Below are 19,674 nucleotides of genomic sequence, written 5' to 3' on the forward strand. Positions count from 1 at the left end.
GGGGTGCGGGGATTCGCCGTTGCGAGCAGATCGGCGGCGGGATGTGGTAGGTGGGGTGGTGTCGCGGTTGTAGTCGCGAGAGAGAGCATAGGTTGTAGTACAATAAATATATGCACTAAGCTTTCAATCTTCCTTTTCTTGCTTGTTTACTGTGATAAGATAGAAATAAATTACCTTCAGAACATTTGTTTTGCCCAAAGTATGGACAAGCCTGAAGCTGCAGCCTGCTCAATGGTTAAAAGCTGATGTCTTGACCGTCTCTCCAGCTTCTGCATGCAGTGGAGGGATAGACTTCACATTTTTGGTGTCCTGCTCAATGGTTAAAAGTTGATGTCTTGACCGTCTCTCCAGCTTCTGCACGCAGTGGAGGGATAGACTTCACATTTTTGGTGTTGTCAGCAACGCACACTATATTAGATTTTTTGCAGGCATGCTAGAAGGCAGGTTCAGTTGAAATGCATACCTGCTTTTATCATCAGTCTGCCACAGCAAACAAACAACACCCAAATAAAATATACTGTTCACTCAAGATTCAGACTTTCTTTCCCAGACACTTGACACGTTTTTTTACCCAGTTTGCATAAACATAAAACATCACATTTGCTTAAAAACAAGATAGAAATGCTCCTCAATAGTATCTCAGGCATGAGCAACAACGCAATGCCGTAGAGGAAAACCAAGAGTAAGAATTTGTCTTGTTCAGAACTTGCGTCTGCATTTTCACAAGCTACTCAAATGGTAACCATATTTGAAGCTGAAATTAACATAACAGAAGCCTGCAGCAGTGCAGCAACACAGTGTTGACCAAGTTCAGTTAGTGCACACTTGCTGCAGATACATCACTGAGCAATACAAATAAAACACTGCAAAAAAGGTACATTTTACACCTCTTCAGCGAACCATATTCAGCACAAGGTAGAGAGAGGGTCACACAACATACATAGTTCATCTTATAGATTGGATCAATGAGTTCAGTCACACAGCACACAACGGAGAACAAGAAAAATTGACGGGGGATAACTCATCCCAACAATGTCAAAAGAGCTGCCGATTCAGGGCGGCGTACGTGCATCAGTTGACAAAGTTCTAGAGTGCAAAGCATGGCAAGGGCAATCCAGCAAGCTTTTGCTCAGGAACCCTCACCTCCACAAACAAGATTAATACAACAACATGGAGTAAAAAGAAAGCAAACGATCATCTGAGTAACGATGATGAGGTTCTTCGATGACCATGGTAGATGTCCAAATGATGATTGGCCGTCTTCACTTCCTGTCAAACAATTATGATATCAATCAGATAAAGGAGAAAGCTACTTACAAATCTACAGTAGAGATGCTACACAATGTAAGCTCAAAAGAACACAAATTATGTAATGAAAAGATCAAGACTTGCACCTATCATCATCACAACTGTGGACATACGTTGTGCTACATATTTTCAGATCTTTCACTCAAATAGTTTGCAGTACTAACAGGCATACAAAGGCTGACCTATGATATTTCAGTCTATATGACTTTTACTTTAGCAGAACACTCATTTGGTCAATCTTGGTAGAAGAGCACCAAAACAATTTCAGGAGCATCAATTAAGAAAAGCAATGGCAGCACAGTTAGGCATTTATATTGGTGAGTAAAACATACTCCCTCTGTCCCAAAATGTAATATCATTTTTGACACTATCTATCATAGTGTCAAAACTAGTCTTACATTTTGGGACGGAGGGAGTATCTTCTTTGGATTATTCTACCAGGACAGAAGATAAAACTTCACCTGTCAGGTCCATTTTCAGCATAATGCCAATATATACTTCAAAACAGCATTGGACTACCATATTGTCTAATATGTTATGGGAGCCCAGAGGAACGTGGTGAACAACAGCTTTAAAGATCTTGGGGACAACAGATTCTAGTTCCAGCAAGTACACCGCGTTAACCCACCCACTATGCATATCTTATGTACAAATGGGACCTAAGTTGTAGTTAACTAAGCTAAGAAAATGAGCAACCTTTAAGCTGATTACCCCTAGTTTCTTGATAAGCCTAATTTCAAGGCAAGATAAACAAGTCCTTAGGTAAGATCATTTTAAATGCTCAGAATGTTTCCAGGTGGAGGAGAGCTTTTCTAGAAATAAGGAAGGGGAAAACAAATTCAATCAGATCTAAAGGTCTACTCCCTCCGTCCGGGTTTATTAGGCCCCCTCTTATTTTGTGCTAAAGTTTGACCTATAAGTTTAATTAATGAAATGTAAACTATATGTCACAAAAATTATACGATGGGAAAGCTCTTTCAAATACAAATCCAATGGTGTACTTTTTGTAACATATAATTTATATTTTGTTAGTCATATAGATGGTCAAAGTCTGGCTCAAAATACAAGGGGGGCCAATAAACCCGGACGGAGGTAGTAGCTTCCATTAGAATTTTATACAGCATCAATAAAGGCGAACATTAAATATCAGGGCTCTGCTATAAAATGACTAACTCGACCTTTTGTGATAGCATGATTAATTTGCAGTGGCATTTATCACATTTGCATGTATATCACAGCAGTACATCACGCATATGTGAAACATGGTACTTGATGCAGAACTGGAGGAAAAAAGCAAGTTACGAGAAACTTCTATAACAACGAAATAATCTTGACAGTTTACAATGATATCCTCTACTATATCGCATTATGAATCTGATAGCAGATTCTAACAATGCCAAGCTGCAACTATGAAGGTAAAGGAACATTGAGAACAATTTTCAGTAAACTCAGTCTCCCACTGGTCTAAGTATGTCATTTGTCAAAACATAACTAAACAAATCTAGATGCAACTGTAAGTTCCAAATGATATGTACAAGTACAACCATGCCACCCAGCCAGCGGAAATGCTTATCTCCACCAACTTGTATCTCCACCCCATATTATCTCCTTTCCCACTACCAAAAGTTTAAGAATTAAAAAATCATGGTTCTTTGAAATGCTATAAGACGTACAAGAAAAATGTGCTAAATTGTTATGATTCATGTCCTACACATAATAACAAATTGTGCATGTTTGAATGGCATATTATTCACACCAATTTGATTGTGTTCTACAGAACACATACGGCCATATTCTTAGCACCAAACTTTGTAAGTGTACATCTTATAGCATTGTAAACATCCGTGTCAATATTGAACACAACTTACTATAGCGCCCGGCCCAGATCGCATCTTGCACCTCCGTGTCGCACCCCAGGGCGACACCGGGGGCGGAAGCCTCGCGCTGCTAGAAGTCCTCCCCTCCCTGATTCCCTTCGCCGCCGGCCCTCGCCGTGGTGGCGGCGGACCCAGCTACCGAAGGTGGCTGGGATTGCTGGTGCGTTGGAGGCCTTCGCAGGAGCTGCTGGGCGGCGGTGGTGGTAGTCTACGCGCGGCGGCCAGGACGGCGCCCTTGCGTCGGGGTGGCAGCGGAGATCCCCTGTGGCGACGATCTGGCGGTAGAGGCGACTGGATTTGGGGTATCCTTCGAATCCCTAGGTCATGGTCTCATCGCTGCCCTTCGGTTGCCGCCAGGGGATCGAGGCGCTGGTTGCCGTGGCTCTTCTGGCCATGGGCTGGCGTGATCCGGAGCGGCGAGCGACGCGTCCGCGCAAGCGGCCGCGGCTTCCTTCTCCTCCGCTGTTCTGACCGGCGGCGTGGGGCCCTGCTGGTTTTGCTTGGATAAAGGAGGTGGTCCTATGGGTCTTCTAGCGCCAAGATGGTGTTCTGCTTGATGCCGGCCCTCACTGATCTAGCCTATTGATGAGTTCCGGAAGGCTCCACCGGAGATCTTCATTGGGTGTCTAGCGCTTGTAGATTGCTGGATCGGATGGGATTTGGTCGTGTGCGCCCCTATTTCAGCCCGTGTGGCTTCAGGAGGGCGTGACGCGAAGCTTCGTTGACTGTTGACATTATGGGACATGTCGGTATTTCGATTTTCATGGTGAAGACAGTGGCGGAGAACGTCATGGTGGCAGAGGTCTGAGGCCTAGTAATGGCGGATCGAGCCTTCGAGGCAATGAGGACTTGTTTGGTGGTTCGTGACTCATAGCAGCGGCATCGGCAAGTGGGGCGGCGGCACAAGAGGAGTACAGAGTCTTAGCTTTCAGGGTGGGCAAATTTTAACATGGTCCCTCTTACCTCCTTTTTTTACATGTGAGGTAAGAAGGTAAGAGTCAATCAAGCCATTCATTGATGAGATCAACGGCTAAGATCTATTTTATACTCTTACCTCTCATGTGAAAAGAGGGGGTAAGAGGGACCATGTTAAAACTGCTCTTCAGGGTGAAAACCCAAGGTCTGGCCTTAATTGGTTGTGCCTGGCAGTGGCCTTGTTGAAGACATTGTTTTGAGAGCGCGGATTTTCTTCAGGGTGAAAACCAAAGATCTATGATCGGGCGACAACGGCGCTTGTGCACCATTTCCTTCTTGGAGGCGTCGCTTTTGGAGAATTTGGACTTCGGGTGTTGTCTTGGCGGTGGTTCGTGTTGTGGTTACAAGAAATTGATCACTCTAGAGGGATCTTTCTTTCTTCTTCTTCTTTTTGTTTTTGGGCTGTGTGCCTCCGTAATGTCGTCAGGACATTGCGTTGGGTGTAATTGGTATCTCCGCGATATTAATATATGCCCCTTTTCAAAAAAAGGAAAGAGGGTATAGGAAGGAGATACAAGTGGGTGGAAAAAATTCACTTTACCCAGCCTGGTGTTACTTTCAACGACTGTAGAGGCACTTCTTGTTCTCAAATGAGAACATGCACTGCCCCGCTAGCCATGCAAAAGATTACTATGAACATGTTGGTTGCTGTTCAGTATGTTATTTATGTACAAATCTGAGGTAAAATGCAAAAGGCTAACAGGCACTACCATGCTAGCCATGCAAAAGATTGCTATGGACATATTTGTTACCGTTCACTATGCTATTTATGTACATATATGAGCTAAAATGCAAAAGGCTATTGATGGCAAATGAATGGAGTAAACAACTAAGTTATGCTAGCTCACTTAAGAGGTTTTCAAAAGCGCTTAGGACCTAATCACTCATATCTCTGGATTTATTTATCATACTAAAGAGTTTTAGCACAAGTATGATACATTTCACAAAGCAATAGGCTGAAGAGTTATGATGGCTTATTCAACAGATAAAAGGACTGATTACATACATAATACTATGTAAACAAGGCACTGCAAAAATGAGGTAAGACTCCATGAATCATGTGACACAAATATAAACGGTGTGAATGATGTTCTATTATGTCAAAATGTGGTTTTGTCATAATTAGTGTAATTTTAAGTACTCCAGGATTAGCACTTGGAGATTCACAGTGAACCTTTTGAAGAGTAATCATGTTTTGACCGCATGTTCATATCAATAATTGACTTTTTGTAGTTAGTACTGTCTTGAAAAGCTAGAGTTTGAGAAGATTATGCTGTATGGTTTGTCCTTCGACAAGATAAATTTCTTATTGACTGGTCTATGTATACCACACACTGAGATAATTTTGAGCGAATACCTAAAAGTTAGACCTAGCAACAAGACCAAGAAACTACTCCCGCTGTTCACAAACATATGATGTTTTGGATATTTCAATATAGACTATATACGGACTCATGAGTGAACAAACACACTAAAACGTGTCTATATACATCCGATTCAGAAAAAAGTTAGAATATCTTACATTTGTAAACAGAGGGAGTATCTCTTATTTACCACAGATCAGGAAATGCATAATGTAGTTTGCCTCCTTTCTATGGTTCTTTTCAATGCACAGAAACTCTAACCATCCACCACTAGCAGTCTAGCACAATGGCTTAACAACACATAGACTGGTCTACCATTATGGCCCGTCTCTAACATTGCAATACTCAACCAACAGAAGGCTATGAACACTGAATGAAACTCTTATACAAAAATAACTCCCAAAAAAAAATACCTTACTTGGATACTAAGAACATCTACAATCGGAAACCCCCCCCCCCCCCTAAACGCCCGGGCGGACAACCCGGACACCGCCCGGGCCAAATTTAGGCACTCAACCGGACCCCTCAAACGCAGCCCAAACGTCCGGCACCCCTCATATCCAGCCCACATGTGGGACGGAATACAGGGAGGTCCTGACGTGGCGGCCACGTAGGATCCGGCCCACCCCCACCCAACTAAAACTCCAACTGGACCAAACCCTAGGCACTAGACACTTCCACTCTCCTCACAGTCCCTCGTCCGCTTCACTTCCCCGTCCTCTTCCCTTCCCTCGCCGGAATTTGGCTGGATCCGGCAGCGGCTCCTCATTTGCCGACGACCCTGTGGATTGGGACGCCCACGGAGTCGTACGAGGAGCTCACAATCCGTGTGGCCCCCGATCTATGAACTATGCTATGTTGATTTGGGGGTTCTGATATGAGGGGGGCAGCTGCGGACGCAGACAAATGAGGGATGATTGGGTCTCCAAGTTCTTGACAAAAAGAAATATAGTTATACTCTTCAAGTTAAGTTTCAAAGCATTTCAGTTAAGAGTAAATGAGAAGTTGAATGAAATATTGCAGTTTCACTTTAAGATGTACAAACCCAGTTTTAAGGAAAATATCAGTCATGATATGCACATGAATTCACTTTAGTTACGGTTGAATACTCAGCTCTGCTGAAGACATTTCAATGTCTTCTGAATAAGAAGAAAAAAACATCTACAAAGAAATTCTGGACTGTGCCTCTACTTACACCTAAACAATTAATAAACCTAGTAAAAGCCCTTCAGGAAATGCTTTTAGACTACATGACAAATCTTTTATCCATTCTGTATTTCCTGTTAGTGCATTTGTGCATTTGTTCATATAGCTGACCCCCTTCCTGTTAGTGCATTTGTGCATTTGTTAGTGCATTTTATCCATTCTGTATTTCCTGTTAGTGCATTTGTTCATATAGCTGACCCCCTTCATGCAATACTAGAACAACGTAGCCTGGGCTTACTACAATTTAAGGCATTAAAAATACAATGCCGGGTAACCAGAAACCGTGCGATTGGCCTGTCCCCTGTGACATAATGGTTGGGGGGAACAGAACACCAAAACAGATCCCTCTCCGGTGAGTAGTGAATTGACACCTGTTGGAAAGTTCAGCCTAATGCTCCCTCCCCCTAAAGCTTTGACACTCGTCAATTGCACAAGAACAGGCCGAGTGTTTTACGGGATTTAGGGGCGCAAGGCCACCTCGAGAACCACCAAAAGGGTGAGATAATCATAACAAATTAGCCAATGGGCAAGCATCCCACCCTTAAACAAAGGCCTAAAAACACAAGCAGCCAAAAAGCAAAGGAAGCGTATGCATTTGGAAGAGTTCATCACCTACCAGCATCCAAAAGAAGCGCACAGCCATTGATCAGTTCTTGCCCTTCTCCTTCATGTCGGAGTGCCGGAACCCCTCCCAGAGCTGCAATGCGGCCGCCGCGCCGAAGTGGCTCTCCGCTGTGGTGGGGGAGGCCACCGCGACGGCTGGGCTGAACAAGAAGGGTATGTGCGGAGCATCCAGTGGAGTAGACAGCCTCTGGAGCTGCTGCTGGTGGTGGTGGTGGCCGGAGAGGTGCGGCTGCGAATTGGACTGAAGGGTCCCCCTAGTGTTGTTGACACCCACAAGACCCGAGCACATGGAGAAGTTGAGACTGTAGTCTACTGCCGGAGCCGACGCTGGCGCCGCATGGACGGGCATGTAGTGGTCTTGCGAGAAGGAGAAGTGCGGCATGTCCGTCTGCGAATCGCCGCCGCCGGCTGATAAGCTGAAGTGCTGCGCCGGGGACATGGCGACGGGCGCAATGTTGCCCAGGTGCGGGGCCGGGGAGGCGAAGGTGTGCAGCATCCCGTGCCCGGATTTCCTTGGCTGGGAGAAGCCGAGGTAGTCCGCGGTGGCAGACGCGGTCATCTGCTGCCACGAGTTGTGCTGCTTGTGGTGAGCAACAGCTGGGGTGGCGGCCGCCAATCCAGTGAGCAGCTCGGTGAAGGAAGCCGCCTGCGCCGAGGGGGCGCGGCGGCGCACGGCGGCGGTGACCGAGTCGTCCTTGTCCTTCACAGAGGCGCTACGGTCGCGCGCGCGCTCCCTGGCCTTGACGCGGCTGTCGGAGCGAGAGAGCGAGAGGACGGAGCCCTTGCTGGTCTCGGACGTGCTGCTGCAGCCCGATCTGGTGAGCTGCTGCTGCTGGAGCTGCGAGCCGTCGGCCTCCGCGTGAAGAGCAGAAGACTGTTTGTTGGCTGAGGCTGAGGCCGGGTGGTTGGGGAAGGCGGCGGCGTCGAGCTCGGGGAGCTTGTCGATTGCGGCGGCGGCGGCCTTGATGAGCCACTCGACGGCCTTGCTGGGCTGGTCGTAGCCAAGGCGATCCTGCAGGTCGTAGAACTGGATGGCGGTGGCGACGGAGAGGCGGACGCGGCGGTCGCGGATGCCCTTGGCCGTGTAGACCTTGCTGTGGCGGTCCTTGCCGCCGGAGCCGCGCGAGACGCGGTAGATCCGCGAGGAGGGGTGCTGCTGGTGCGGCGGCCACGGCACGAGCGCCAGCCGCTTGGCATCCCCGTGGTCCTGCTCCTGGTCGTGGTCCTGGTCCTCGGGGCGGCCCCGCTTGCCGAGCTCCACGGCTGCGGCGGCGACGCTGAGCTCCATCCGGATGTGAATTGGTCCGCCGGCAAGCCGCCGCCAGTGTCTCTCATGCCCTACCCAGAGCGCATTGGTGGCGAAATTAAGCCAGGCAGGCCGCCGCGGGGAGGCGGGGAGTGGGAGGCGAGCGCGTGGGATGGGGGGCACAGATCTGCGCGCGATCCCGTGTGCGCCCTGGGGCGATGGGAGTGGAGTGGAGGGAGCACGGCGCGGCGAGGGAGGGAGGGAGAGAGGGGAGGTGGAGTGTGAGTAGGACGAGAGGAGACGATGGAGGGAGGGAGGGAGGGAAAGGTCTCCCGATTTTATGAGAGAGGAGGAGGAGGAGGGAGGTGTGCGGAACGAGGCGGTAGGGGCGTACCATTCTATCGGCCACACCAGTAGCGAGTAGCCCATCACTCTCTCGCGCCGCGCCGCAGCGTCATCGGCTAGGCTAGTCGGCCGCCGCCGTAGTACCAGCAACAGCCTAGCAAGCAGCAGCGGGAGCGCGTCGCATCGTATCGGCACATACTACTCCTACGTACTCCCTCCGTCGGTCAATCCATGTCCGATGGCAACTGGCTCGCTCGCTGTCAGACGTTCATCACGGCGACGACGGGAGCCCTCCAACCGGTCCAAGGTCTCTCTCTCTCCGTTCCGTGCCGGCATCAGTGGAACAAACAAACGTTAGCCGTATCCTGGAAATGCCCATGACGTCTCTGTCGCGACCTCCTCCCTTGAAGATTTTTTTTGAGAGTACGTAAAGGCGTACCTTATCTTTATAGAAGAAAAAAAAAAGTTGTATAAGACTTCGCGGTTAGACGAAGAAGCCTACCATGAAAACACTTACTCCTAAAAAAACACAAAAGCCCACTCTCTCACGAAAGGATCTAACCCCTCAACTCCTAGGCCCGCCTTCTTCCAAAGCTTGATCTCGTCATGTATGAGATGAACAAGGTTGGTCTCCGAGCGGACTTGATCATTGCGGTTGAACACCCGAGCGTTCCTCTGCTTCCATAAGTGCCACGCGGTCAGGATGACAAGCGAATCAAAACCTCTCTTGAGCTTTCCATGGAAGAACTTCCGCACCTTGTCCCACCACACCATGAAAGTATCCTCGGAGCTTGGAATTTGGACGTTGATTTGAAGCAGCCGGAAACAGCCATTCCAAACTTGTCTCGTGTAGACGCATCCAGCGAGGATATGGTCTGTTGTGTCCTCCTCTTGGTAGCATGTGTAACATGCAGAAGCCGTATCTTGGAGACCATGCCTCGCACGTCGGTCCGAAGTCCATAACCGATACTGAGAGGCAAGCCATGCAAAGATTTTGCATTTGAGGGGCGCCCAACTTCTCCATATGCATTGGGCAGCGGCAAACCGAGTCATGCCCTGGCAAAGCATACTATAAGTGGATTTAGTGCTATAGGAACCCGAGGCACTCCAGGGCCAGTAGAAAGCATCATCGTCCGAAGCATTCCTTTGGATCGTCGCCAAGGCATGCTGCAAGTGTATGAGCTGCAGGTGGGCCGTGAAGGATAGCTCGCCCGTGATATCATTGACCCAGGAGTCCTCGAAAAGCGCATCCCGGACTGTTCTTTTTCTCTTCGTGAGCTTGTCCACCATGCCGGTGATCAAAGGGGCGATATCTTTTGCCGCAAACCCGTGAATCCATCTGTCCGTCCAGAAGAAGATCTTGCTGCCCTCTCCAACCTCGATGTGGACCAGACTGTCGAACACCGCTTTGGCTTCTTTGTCCACCATGAGATGTAGCCCTTGCCAAGGCCTTGAGGAATCTGTCCTCCTGAGCCACTCCCAGCGAACGCGCATGGCCAGGCCTTGAGTCCTCAGGTTCTTGACTCCCAGCCCACCGTACGGCTTAGGCCTACAGATGGTATGCCACGCAACCAAGCATTGTACGCCATTGATCTCCTCTTTCCCAGCCCAGAAAAAAGCACGCATCCACTTGTCCACTTCTTCGAGGACCCATTGGGGCGCTTTCATGACTAGCAAATGATGTATGGGGCGGGCTGCTATGACGCTGTTAACGAGCACTAGTCTCCCGGGTCTCTGAATCATGCCACGTTGCCAAGTTGGAAGGAAGCTTTTGACCTGATCAAGCATTGGCTGCCAATGCACTTTGGAGAGCTTGTGGATGCTGAGTTGCAACCCTAAGTATTTGCAAGGGAACTGCCCCATATGACAGTTTAACAGCTGCTGCACTCTGTCCTGATCCCCTTGCTGTCCCCGGATCAAAATTGTCGATGTTTTGCGATAGTTCACTCGAAGGCCAGAAGCGTGTCCAAAGAGGTATAAGACTTCTTTAATGCGAGTGAGATCCGGCTCCGTGGGGCGCACGAAAAGCGCGACATCATCAGCGAAAAGAGAGAGCCTCTGGCTTGCCAACACACCGTTGAAGGAGGACAAAACCCCCACTGCAGCAGCCTTGCAAACTAAGGCCGAGAGGACGTCCATCGCCATGACAAAGAGGAGCGGTGAGCTGGGGTCTCCTTGGCGCAGCCCACGAGCGTGATCAAACCTGACACCTTGATTCCCGTTGACAATGACTCTTGAAGACGCAGACTGCAGCAAGATCGCAACCCACTTTCTGAAGTTTTCTCCAAATCCCTTAGCTCTCAAAACTTCAAACAGGAACGGCCAAGAGATGGTGTCAAATGCCCGTGATATGTCAAGCTTCAGAAAGACGGTTGATGTTTTGCGGGCATGCATTTTTCTCGCCATTTGCTTCACTAGGAGGAAATTATCGTGTAAGCTTCTCCCACGGATGAAGGCGGACTGGTTCATGCTGACTAGTTCCGGAAGCATTTTCCTCATTCTGATGGCCATCATTTTGGAGAAGAATTTGCCAAAGCTATGAGGCAAGCTGATCGGGCGATAATCACCCACTTCCTCCGCGTCACTTCTCTTAGGAATGAGTACCATCAGAGCTCTGTTTAATTTCGCGAAGCCCCGACCATCTCCCACATACAGTTTCAGGAAGCCGGCCATGATATCGCCCTTGATGATGGGCCAGGCTTTTTGGTAAAAAGCACCGGTGAGTCCATCCGGCCCAGGAGCCCGATCCGGTGGCATCTCCTTAATCATCTTCCACACCTCATCTTCGATGAATATTTCCTCGAGCTCCTGCAGATCAGTAGTGTGCAAACCGAGGGCATCCAAATCAAGTGTGAATTCGCGCGCCTGATCTCTCCCCAAAAGCTCCATAAAGGAAGAAGTGAAAGCATCCGCTATACGGTCTTGATCGGTGTGTATCTCGTCTCCAACCTTGATTCACGGAATGAAGTTTTTGGTTCTCCGGCCGTTTGCAAAAGCTTGGAATAACTTCGTGTTGGCATCACCTTCCTTAACCCACCTCATTCTGGAACACTGACGTTCAATGGTCCGCTCAAGGGAAGCCATACCCAACAACGCCAGCTTGAGAGTACGACGCAGCCAGAGCTCCTGGTCGGTGAGAATGCGGTCTTCCCGGGCCCTGTCGAATCTGCAGATCACATAAGTTGCCACTGCCATGAGTAACTTGATGTTTCCAGTCGTTCTCTGTCCCCAAGACTGCAGGGACTCTGCAGCGTTTCTAAAGAGCGCGTCGAGACGCTTGAAAGGATCCACAATCATATCGCTACAGACCCATGCCTCTCTTATCGCATCCTCGCACCCTTCGAGCTTAAGCCAGTAATTCTCAAAGCGGAATCTCTTTTTAGGACAGAAAAGAGCTCCCGTGTTCAGGTGGAGTGGAGCATGATCAGATACGCCCGAGGATAACGCTTCCAAGAGACAGTCCGGATACTCCAAGTCCCAATCCACGGAAACCAGCACCCTATCAATCTTGGTTAGGGTAGGGACATCTCTCTCGTTCGACCAAGTGAATCTCCTCCCATGCATGTATACTTCTTTGAGCTCATTGTTGTCTATAAAGCTGCGGAACTTGTTTATCATGCTCCTGTTCAGGTTCGAGTTATTCTTCTCCGAGGCACGCAGAATCATGTTAAAATCGCCAAGAATCATCCACGGTCCAGGCCTGAGCGCTCGCGCTGCATGAAGCTCCTCCAGAAACGCAGTTTTCCTAGTGTTTCCTTGCGGTCCATAGACCGCGAAAATCCACCAGGATGCCCCATGTCTCGTAAGAACACGCCCCGAGATGAAATCAGTGTTCGCGTGGAACTGATCAATGTCAATGCAAGTCGAATCCCAAGCGATGAGAACTCCACCTCTCGTAACTGCCGCGGACAGAAAAGCAAAGCCATCGAAGGCCGGCCCGAGGCATTGCAACACAGTGTAACGGTCAATGACTTCCATCTTAGTTTCTTGCAGACAAATTACATTCACTTTCACGGTGGCAACAAACGCCCTAATTGCATCTCTCTTCGCTGGGTTGTTTAATCCTCTCACGTTCCAACATAGGATCGATGGGCTAAAATCCATGGAAGAATTCACAACCACTCCCTCTGGACATTGCTCAACGCTAATGTACTCCCAAGGCCGTCGAGCTTACCCCTCCAAGATCTCCACCAATTGGCATGGTCTTCCCAAAGAGTGAGGCAATGACTCGGATGTGCTACTCTCTGAGCAGCGAGTCGAACGGTCCTTTTAGATCCTCCACCATTTGCTCATCCACCTGCAGATCATGCGGCGCCAAGCCGAGCGCACGAAGCAGCACATTCTCAGCTGGGGTGGCTTTGACGAGGCTGCTCCCCCAGCCTTTTTCGTGGCTCTCATAGTGCGCCTCGGCGTGAACGGCTATGCGTCTGGTCGAAGCGTGGAGGCTTGCACCTCCTTAAGCAGGGGCGGGGCAAGCTTCTTGACGATGTTGACGCAAAACGCTTTGAGCTTGGAGTAAGCGATTGCTTCGGGAGGCGTCATTCCCTCCATGGCAGCGGCCTCATCCGTGGGGGGGGGGGTCAGGACCCAGCACGGCACCATCGCACAATTAAGTCTGTGCAAGGCATGCACGCAGGCTCTTTGCACGTAGACTCCTCCATGTGAACAGGAGTTGCATGGCTCCTCTCGTCGATGATTGGCGCGGAATCTTCTCTCTGATCCTCGTCTCCCGCGTTGGTCTCGCAATCATTAGTAGTCACAGGCTGGCTCTCAGAATTGATTGGCGTGGACTCCTCTCTTTGAACCTCGTGCTCCGCGCTGGTCTCGCAATCATTGGCGTTCTCTGGCTGGCTGGGTTGGTTAGGTGCCAGATCCGAGGCAATCATGGCGTGGTCCGGAATCGCGGCCTCCCCACCAATCTGGTTTCCCCCATCAATAGGCACGTGGGCCGACACGACTAGACTTGTGGCCCCGGGAGACAGCGACGCAGTGTTGGGACCCGGCCCGCTTGGCGGGACCCCATCGACCACGTGCTCCCTAGAAGCTTTGTGGCAGCGCGTGGGGGAGGCGCGGGGGAGGGGTGGCCCCTCCGATCTCCTCAAGTTAGTTGGGCTGCGTGGCTGGGCCCCCACGATCTGCCCCCCCCCCCCCCCCCCCCCCCCCCCGCAGAATCCCAGAACGCGTCCCACCAGGCGTCCCAATCATTGCTGGCACGGGAGTAACCACCTCTTGATCTGAAATTCCCTCTATTGATCCTTCCGTTGGTCCAGCTGGCATCGTCAAGCAGTCAAAAGCGGGGTGCCGGACTGCGATTCTCTCCTTTACAGGTTGTAGCTGACCAGCTGATGCAATCCATGATCTCGGCTCCATGGGCGGCAGTGCCCAGGCCGCGGTCGCCGGCGAAGCAGCCGGGGACTCCCCCACACCACCGCGACTCCGAGAGGAACCGGCGGCGACACCACCGCGCTGATCCCTGGCGCCGAACTGCCAGTAGGGACGGAAGGCCGCGCCTCCCCCGCCATAGCGCTGCCGCCACCATCGGGGCTGGGGAGGCCACTCTGACCGCTGTCGGAGGACACCGACACCGTCCACGGTGGCTCCATGAACTCTCCAAAGTCCCTGATCTCCTCAATGTGAATCAACACCTTGTATTGCAGCATTGTGGGCTCGAACAATGGCGCCACCAAGCCTGGCTCAGGCACCGCCAACCAACGGAGCGTCGGAATGCTATCGTAGTTCGCCGTCCAAGCAGTGAGCCTGAAAGCGGAAAGATCTCTCCTTGAACTCGTGTCTGGCACGATAGTGTCCACCAGGCATGCCGAACCCAGCAGGTCCTCGGCGGTATCTCTCTCCCAAGCATGGGGCGGGATGCCTTCCAACACTAGCGACACTCTCTGGCTGAGGATGGAGTGGACGGCCTGCGCTTGCCTTGTCCACTGCCTGAAGAACAGCTTAACCCCACGGTGCTCTAGCGGCGGCCTCGAGCTCACTCTGTTCCTGATCTCAGCGGAGGCGAAGACGACAAGGAAATCCTCAGGCCGATAGCGATGAACTGAGACCCACTGTGACTGAATGTCAAGCTTTTCCTCCAGGGCTTGAAGCACGAACTCCGACTCGATGTCGTGGCGCGCTCCGGCCACATACGCCACCATGGCGAATCTCAACCTCTGCTCCAGATCCGCCATCGTCCGGCCCCGCCTGACCACACAGAGCTCCCCCATGGCAGGCTCCTCCTCCGGATCCACCCGCTGGGAACCCGACGGCGCGAGACGAGGACACCCCAGCGCGCGGTCCCTGCCGGGCGGCGAAAGGCGAGGCCACACCAGCGCGCAGTCCCTGTCGGAGCGGGGTGGCAGAGGCGGGGGGGGTCTGGGATCTGACGAGCGAGGCCCTTTCTCTCAGCCCGAGTTGCTCACGACGCGCCACCTTGGCCAAAGCCTGCCGCCGTAGCTCATCCTGCGACGAGGGGTTGCGCGGCCGCTTGCACTCCCTGGAAGGATGTCCCTCTTGACCGCACCGAAAGCAAACCATGGGGTTGGTGCAGTCGTTCCTGAAGTGCCCCTCCTTGAGGCATCGGAAGCACTTGCCGTCCATATCCGGCGAGATCTCCCGCTGCGCAGGAGCCGGAACGGCACGAGAAGCGCCCTCTCTCTTCGCCTGCCTCCGGCGCCAAAGCTCGCGCCTTGAAGGTCTCGGCTGGACGAATGGCACCTCCGGACGGGGGGCGCTCACCACCTCCCCGGACGCCGCTCCAGCGGAGGCCGCCGCGCCCGAGCTCTCCGAAAGCCCGAGGCCAGAGATCACCGGCCGCTCCGTGCTCCTAGGGAACGCCGACGAGACGGAGGCCGGACTGCCTGCCATGCTCCCCCAGAACCGCCGCATGAAGGGAGGAGAGGTGGCCGCCGGGGTCGGAGTGACCGTCGGCGGGAGGCGGTGGACGCCGGCGCCGGAGTGGCGCACGGCGGGCGGCGGGATGGGAGCGGAAGGGGGGAGCGGAAGAAACAAAGATTGAAGTTGTGCTCACAACGCTTCAAAGCGAACAGCCGTTCCCCTCCCTTGAAGATCAAATTTGATGTTTTAACCCTTTGGAAAGTTTATCCATATTTGATCCTAGTTGGAAAAAAATCTACCACTGGGGCTGATGGCGATAAGGTTGCAGTGTCTAACGGTAGATTCACGACAATCGCCGTCATCTCCTGCCTTATGGCTGACGTGTACTAAACTCCTACCGCCAGAGAGGACGGCGATAGGTAGGTAAAAGCTACCGCCACTATCGCTTGCAGTAGGGAGGCCACGCAAACCCCGTAAACCCCCCTGAACAATACTGTGCCATGGGAGGGGAGGAATTTTGCGGTAGGCAGTGCAAGCCAAGCGTCATGGCGGTAGGATGCACAAACCTACCGCCAACCTGCCTGGCGGTAGGTGGTTCGGATTCTCTAACTAAAGCTATTTTAAAATTTATGGTAGGGTGTGCAACTCTACCACCAGGGACTACGGCGGTAGGGTCTTGTCCCATTCAATGCTTGTTTCTTTTTTATGCAAAACTTGATCATTTCAATACCAAAAATTCCCCACACAGTAATATAGTTTACAAATCAAAATATTATGATATAACGCATCGATATAAATGATAGTTCAACACATCAAACATATCGAATAGGTCTACATGTCCAATATAGCAGATAGTGTAGCAAATCGACAATACCAAGTAGTTCGACATAGCCAACAAGTTCTCGTTCACAGCTCAACACAAATAGCAAATAGTTTAACTACTTCAACATAAAGCGAGTAGTTCGACATGACCATATCACTTGGTCTCCCCCCTCCTCTTCGCAGTACGCTCCTCATTTCTCTTCAAGCGGGTTTCATCCCCCTCCGAAAACTTTTTGACTAAAACTACTTGGAGGGATTGAGAGAGCTTATTTCTCTCGTCGTAGAGCCATCTCGATTAGCAAAAATGATGGAGAAACGAAGGAGATCGGAGGGGCCGTGGAGGGGATGGGAGAGGGCAACTGCTCTATATTCTTGCAGGCGCGGGCGCGGTAGGGGAGAAGATGGGGGCTTGGTTCGTGGGTGAGCCCCGCGAGACGGCCCCCGGTGCTTTATAAATGTTCAGCACCTACCGCCAAGGTCTTCGGTGGTAGGGTATAACAGTCTACCGCTAGGAGCCTCGGCGGTAGGTTTGAGTTTGACAGCAGGTCAGTGCCGTTTACTTGCACTGATGTGGATTAGATGCCTGCCGCCAGGGTCCGTAGTGGTAGGTAGTTGTACCTGACCGTCATCGACCCCGACGATAGAAAAAGGGGTCAGATCCTGATTTTTTTAAAGCAAGGTCAAATCAGGCTAAACTTTTTCAAAAGGGTCAAAACACCAAATTTGGCCTCCCTTTGACACCATCTCTGTCCAAAACCGTTTTCACCCTCCTCCCCAACGTATTTTTGTATACACAGAAAAAGTCTAATTTTGAATGTTATGAAACAAAATGGTTTCTAGTAATAAACTAATTTACACATGAAACACTATTTAGTATGAGAGTCCTTCCACTGTTAACTCGTATGTTCTGGATCGATTCGTTTCAGCCTTTCCGCGATGCTCTTTTAGTGGGAGCAGACGTTTCCGTTGACAACGGAGTCGTGTGTGGTGGCTTCATCAATGTTAGCTACGCACACAAGCCAGCATTCAGCACAGAGCCCACTCCATCCCAAAAGCCCGAACTGAAGTGAGGAAGGAATCTCTCCCTTATAAGTTGGTCATTGAAGGAAATATGCCCTAGAGGCAATAATAAAGTTGTTATTTATATTTCCTTATATCATGATAAATATTTATTATTCATGCTAGATTTGTATTAACCGGAAACTTAGTACATGTGTGAATACATAGACAAACAGAGTGTCACTAGTATGCCTCTACTTGACTAGCTCGTTAATCAGAGATGGTTAAGTTTCCTAGCCATGGACAATAGTTGTCATTTGATGAACGAGATCACATCATTAGAGAATGATGTGATTGACTTGACCCATCCATTAGCTTAGCACTATGATCGTTTAGTTTATTGCTATCGCTTTCTCCATAACTTATACATGTTCCTATGACTATGAGATTATGCAACTCCCGAATACCGGAGGAACACTTAGTGTGCTATCAAACATCACAACGTAACTGGGTGACTATAAAGGTGCTCTAAAGGTGTCTCCGATGGTGTTTGTTGGGTTGGCATAGATCGAGACTAGGATTTGTCACTCCGATTGTCGGAGAGGTATCTCTGGGCCCTCTCGGTAATGCACATCACTATAAGCCTTGCAAAGCAATGTGACTAATGAGTTAGTTACAGGATGATGCATTACGGAACGAGTAAAGAGACTTGCAGGTAATGAGATTGAACTAGGTATTGAGATACCGACGATCGAATCTCGGGCAAGTAACATACCGATGACAAAGGGAACAACGTATGTTGTTATGCGGTTTGACCAATAAAGATCTTCGTAGAATATGTAGGAACCAATATGAGCATCTAGGTTCCACTATTGGTTATTGACTGGAGATGAGTCTCGGTCATGTCTACATAGTTCTCGAACCCGTAGGGTCCGCACGCTTAACGTTCGATGACGATCGGTATTATGAGTTTATGTGTTTTGATGTACCGACGGTAGTTCAGAGTCCAGGATGTGATCACGGACATGACGAGGTGTCTCGAAATGGCCGAGACATAAAGATCGATATATTGGAAGGCTATGTTTGGACATCGAAATGATTCCGGATGAGTTCGGCCATTTACCGGAGTACCGGGGGGTTGCCAGAAGCCCCCGGGGAGTCAATGGGCCTTAGTGGGAGAGAGGAGGAGGCGACCAGGTGGAGGGCATGACCCCTCCCCCTCAAGCCCAATCCGAATTTGGTGGGGGGCCGGCCCCCCCTTTCCTTCCCTCTCTCTCCCTGTTCCTTCTTCTCCTACTCCTCTTAGGAAGGGGGGAAACCTACTCCTACTGGGAGTAGGACCCCCCCTTGGGCGCGCCATGAGAGGGCCGACCTTCCCCTCCTCCACTCCTTTATATACGGGGAAGGGGGCACCCCATAGACACACAAGTTGATTGTTTAGCCGTGTGCGGTGCCCCCTGTAACACCCTCGATGCAACTATATCTCCCACGTGTCGAGGCACGACTTAGAGGCATAATCGCATTGAAGGCATATGTCGCAAGTTAGGCAATCTTCACAACATCCGATGTAATATGATAATAAAAGGGGAGATAACATAGTTGGCTTACACTCTCCACGTCAATCAAGTACATAAATAACATTACATCATCCAAACACTCATGGCCCGACTACGGCGCCAAAATAAAAGATAACCCAACAAGCGACACGGTCCCGATCACCCCAACTGGGCACCACTACTGATCATCAGGAAAGGAAACATAGTAATGTTGAGAGTCTTTGTCGAACTCCCACTTGAGCTCAAACGCGTCTCCCGGAGCGGAATCATCGGGCCCTGCATCTGGTGTAATAGTAATCTGTGAGCCACAGGGACTCAACAATCTCGCACCCTCGCGATCAAGACTATTTAAGCTTATAGGTAAGGCAAGGTAAATATAGGTGGAGCTGCAGCAAGCGACTAGCAAAAATAAGGTGGCAATCTTATTCGCAAAAGAGAGCGAGAAGAGGAGGCAAAGCGCGAGCGAGAAACTAGAGAGCAACCTCCGCAAACATTACTCCAACACCGTGTCCGCTTCCCGG

The 19,674-nt window shown here is 50.5% G+C and overlaps 1 protein-coding gene across 1 annotated transcript; it reads right to left on the reverse strand.

Annotated features, from left to right (window-relative positions):
• Positions 1–924: 924 nt before the first annotated feature.
• On the reverse strand, positions 925–9,088 carry LOC125537369 (transcription factor PCF6-like). Its single transcript, XM_048700675.1, has 2 exons — positions 7,347–9,088; positions 925–1,269 (listed from the first exon to the last, which is right to left on the reverse strand). Exon 1 carries the CDS (start codon positions 9,027–9,029, stop codon positions 7,377–7,379), a length of 1,653 nt encoding a protein of 550 aa, XP_048556632.1. The 5' UTR covers positions 9,030–9,088; the 3' UTR covers positions 925–1,269; positions 7,347–7,376.
• Positions 9,089–19,674: the final 10,586 nt, after the last annotated feature.

This window comes from Triticum urartu, chromosome 2 (genome assembly GCF_003073215.2).
Source record: "Triticum urartu cultivar G1812 chromosome 2, Tu2.1, whole genome shotgun sequence".
Classification (NCBI taxonomy): domain Eukaryota; kingdom Viridiplantae; phylum Streptophyta; class Magnoliopsida; order Poales; family Poaceae; genus Triticum; species Triticum urartu.

Excerpts from the sequence above, each read along its gene's own strand:
- LOC125537369 (XM_048700675.1), bottom strand. The coding sequence starts at position 9,029 with ATGGGCTACTCGCTACTGGTGTGGCCGATAGAATGGTACGCCCCTACC.